The sequence below is a fragment of the Echinops telfairi genome, unplaced genomic scaffold (genome assembly GCF_000313985.2).
Source record: "Echinops telfairi isolate 266 unplaced genomic scaffold, ASM31398v2 ScPeMD7_7469;HRSCAF=8507_0, whole genome shotgun sequence".
Taxonomy (NCBI): Eukaryota; Metazoa; Chordata; class Mammalia; order Afrosoricida; family Tenrecidae; genus Echinops; species Echinops telfairi.
In genome coordinates this window covers 54338695-54341927 of record NW_022111372.1, presented here as the reverse complement: position 1 = coordinate 54341927, position 3233 = coordinate 54338695, and the positions used below count along the sequence as shown (strand labels likewise).

Here is a 3233-nt window from a genome sequence, read left to right as displayed (position 1 = left end):
GGAAGGGAAGTTTAACGAGAGGTGATACCTAGTTTTGGGCTTAAAAATAACTACAGTAATGGGGTTAAAGAGGCACCTTGATGGGTTAGCCTCTTTGTGAGCAGCTTTTTCGACTTCATCCCCACAATTTCCCAGCCTCCGCATGACTAACATAAACCCCAAAGTACCAAGATCTGGTTGAGGTTGTAAATCCGCTTAGCTACTAAGCAGCTCTTGCGGGAGCAGAGGTAGGGTTTCTTCCCAGCCGTGATCATGCTGTTTGTCTCCAGCATTTAACCTGGGGGTGTGGGCATGGCTTCCCTGGAGACCGCCCTCGGCTCAGAGCCCACGCTGCTACAAGGACTGATGGGGCAATCCAAGGTCAAATGGCATGAGGCCTTGTCCCCTGGGAGCTGTACCCATGAGCTATTATTAAGCTTTCATCACGTCCATCCCACATCCACCACTTTTACAAAAGCCTTCCTGACATGAAGATGCCGACCATGCGCCTGGAGTGACCACAGGCATGGTGGCCAGCCCATCTGCTTCTGCTGCACTCTGAAACCCTCTCTAGTCTACACCACTCTTCCTGGAGAGAGCACAGTGGTTTAAAAGAAACCCTTTGTCCTTTGGACACATTTACTGTTCTGTGAAAATGAGTGTGGTTCCCATGAAGTGGTACTCCCTTCTCTGGAATCAATGCCATCATTGGATCCGCTACATGGAAGGCTCTAGTTCCAGGAAGCACCATCCGAGGCCTGCTGTACCATGTGCTCTGGGAGCTGCTGTGTCCGTATGCCTGGGAGCATGCTAGAAATGCAGGGCCCCAGGTCCCAGCCCAGACCCCCTGAATCAGAACCAGAGGCTTCCCCAGGCCCCTCGGCGAGACTTCTGCACGTCCACCCTGGAGAACTCACAAGCTTCCACGACAGCACCGGTGAGAGAAGGCCATGTCAGTCACTCCTCCCAGCCTTTCACGGCCAGCAAATCAAGGGCTGCGGGAGGCAGTTTCAGCGACAGCATTGCACCAAGAGTACCAAATGATTTTTATTAAAAAAAGGTACATTTAATGATCATCCACTTGTCTAAAAAACCCACAAAAACAGAGATCAAGGAAACACCCAGCTCTTCCTTCCCCGGCCGCTCTGGTCTTCCTCCTCCTTTCCCTAACCCATGTCTTCCCACCTCGTACCAGGAGGGAAGCTGCTGAGAGATCTGTGTAGGTGAAGCTCACGGCGACTTCAAAGGCATTCTGTGCTAATGGTGTCTGTTCCAGTCTCTAACTCCAAGAACCAAGCCCCTACTCCCGGCTAACGTTTCCCACTGTTACTGGTTGACCCTGCGGCTTTGCAGCTTGTCTGTCCTAGCACAGAGGCCCTCAAACCCAGCTGTGGGCTCCAAGTTCAAGTATAAAGGTGTGTTTCTGGACAACCGGTTGCTGTAGTGTTCTCTTTCTGTAGTGTCACCTGGGTGCCGTCCCCTTGGATGGACTAGACAGATGGCAGCACAGCACAGAGGCCCCTGGTCCATGCTGTCACAGCCCAACTTGTGCCGTGGTGGTCTGGACACTGCTCCGCAGTAAGGCTGAAGTCCTGAACTCTTCATTCAGAAGCTGTACTCTGATGCAGGTAGAAGTAATTTCTTCATTAATGAAAAGCTTTTAACAGATGTCAGAGGTATCCTTAAAAAAAAAATCACGAGATAATTATATCAAAATGCAATTTGGGGGTTGGAAACTACACTCATGAAGTTTACTTTCCCAAAGGAACGGACAATAAAACCAGAAAAGCAGACCCAAAGGGGTGCTCGGCAGTCTGTAAGAGACTCCACTTCTCAACACGGCACAAGCCCCGCTGCAGGGAGAGCCTTCCGGCCCAAGGCTCGGCCAGGTGGCTTGTAAAAGCATTCTCTGGGGCCAACTCACTGCCTTTACCTGACTTATTAAGCACAGCAGACCCCATAAAGAATCTAAAACAGACAGCATCAATGACAAAATCAGAGGCCTGTATTCTTTACACCCTAAGGGCTACTAAAGGAGCCCTGATGGTCCAGTGGGTTAAGTGTTGGGCTACTTCCTGCAAAATCAGCGCTCTGAATCCACCAGCTGCAACCTGGGAGAAAGATGAGGCTGACTGCTTCCTTAAAGATCTCTAAACCTTAGAAACGCTATCAGTAGCTTCGCTTTCCTATAGGGTTTATGTGAGTGCGAAATCAGCTCTCTGGCAGGGGCTTGGTTTTGCACTGTTAAATGGTTGCCAGTAGTGGCTGAGCTGAAGCAGTGCCTGCGCCCTTGCTGTTCACATGCACACGCCCCACTGCAGCCTCCAAAGCAGGCACAGGGCAGCCTTTTGTGTGTGCACAGCACTTTTCAAGATGTAGCTCAATCCCACAGTGAAAAGAAAAGCGCTCCTGATGGAAGCATCTGTGATAGGTAGGTTCATGCAGCTGAGTACGTGGAGGTCCCCGGCACTGAAAGCCGCAGGTCAGCCCCAGGCAGGCCGCTGCAGGAGCCCCACTGCCTGCATTGTGTGTTAAAATTCTGAACCCAAGGAACCATGTCTAGGTTATGACCCATTTTCATAATTTCAGAGAAATGAGATCCTCACATGTGCTTCCCATTGATCGAGCTAGCTTCTAATGACGCATCTATACTAAAGCGCTGACATGCAGCGGTGTCACTTGGGGCGACACTGGAAAATGCTTCTTTCTCATCAGTGCTCAGTAAAAACTGACCGGGGGCAGCAGGCGAAGTCCACCTGCCATGAACACCTTCCTGCAACATGGCCCCAACAGAGCTGAGCCCCTTCTCGCCATTGCTTATGTACCTATCAGCAGGGGAGAGGGCGGTGCCGTAAAGGAAGACCTGGCCACCACACCTTAGGATGTGTCCTGGGATTGAGCCGCAGGGTCCTGGCTCGCGGGCTCTGGAGGAGGGGCCGGCGCAGCTTCTTTCTTCTGGGCCGCCAGGAACTCATGAATAGCCCGTTCTATCTGTGGCCTGAAGATGTGGTTTAGCTTTGGATCCACCACCTGGGAGATAATTCTGTCTACTCCTGCTTCCAACATCCCAGATCTGGCAGAGACAAAGAGACAGTTCCATGACTCACAGTCAGTCAGGTGTGAGCCAAGAAGGGCCCACCTGGTCAAATGCCAGCCTACCCAGGGAGTCCTTTCAAAGGGCAAACTACATATCGCACACAGTTAGAGGCCTGGACTATCACTTTTGAGGGGCAATTCAGAACCAGCTGGTCCCT

The 3233-nt window shown here is 51.5% G+C and overlaps 1 protein-coding gene across 1 annotated transcript in view; it reads right to left on the bottom strand.

Annotated features, from left to right (window-relative positions):
* Positions 1–987: 987 nt before the first annotated feature.
* Positions 988–3233, bottom strand: part of BOD1 (biorientation of chromosomes in cell division 1) — a gene marked incomplete at its 5' end in the record, with an annotated part of 11944 nt that continues 9698 nt past the window's right edge. Inside the window, 2 exons of the mRNA XM_013004961.3 lie at positions 988–1660; positions 2856–3052. Coding sequence (XP_012860415.2) covers positions 2857–3052 — 196 coding nt within the window. The remainder of the gene's footprint in view (positions 1661–2855; positions 3053–3233) is intronic.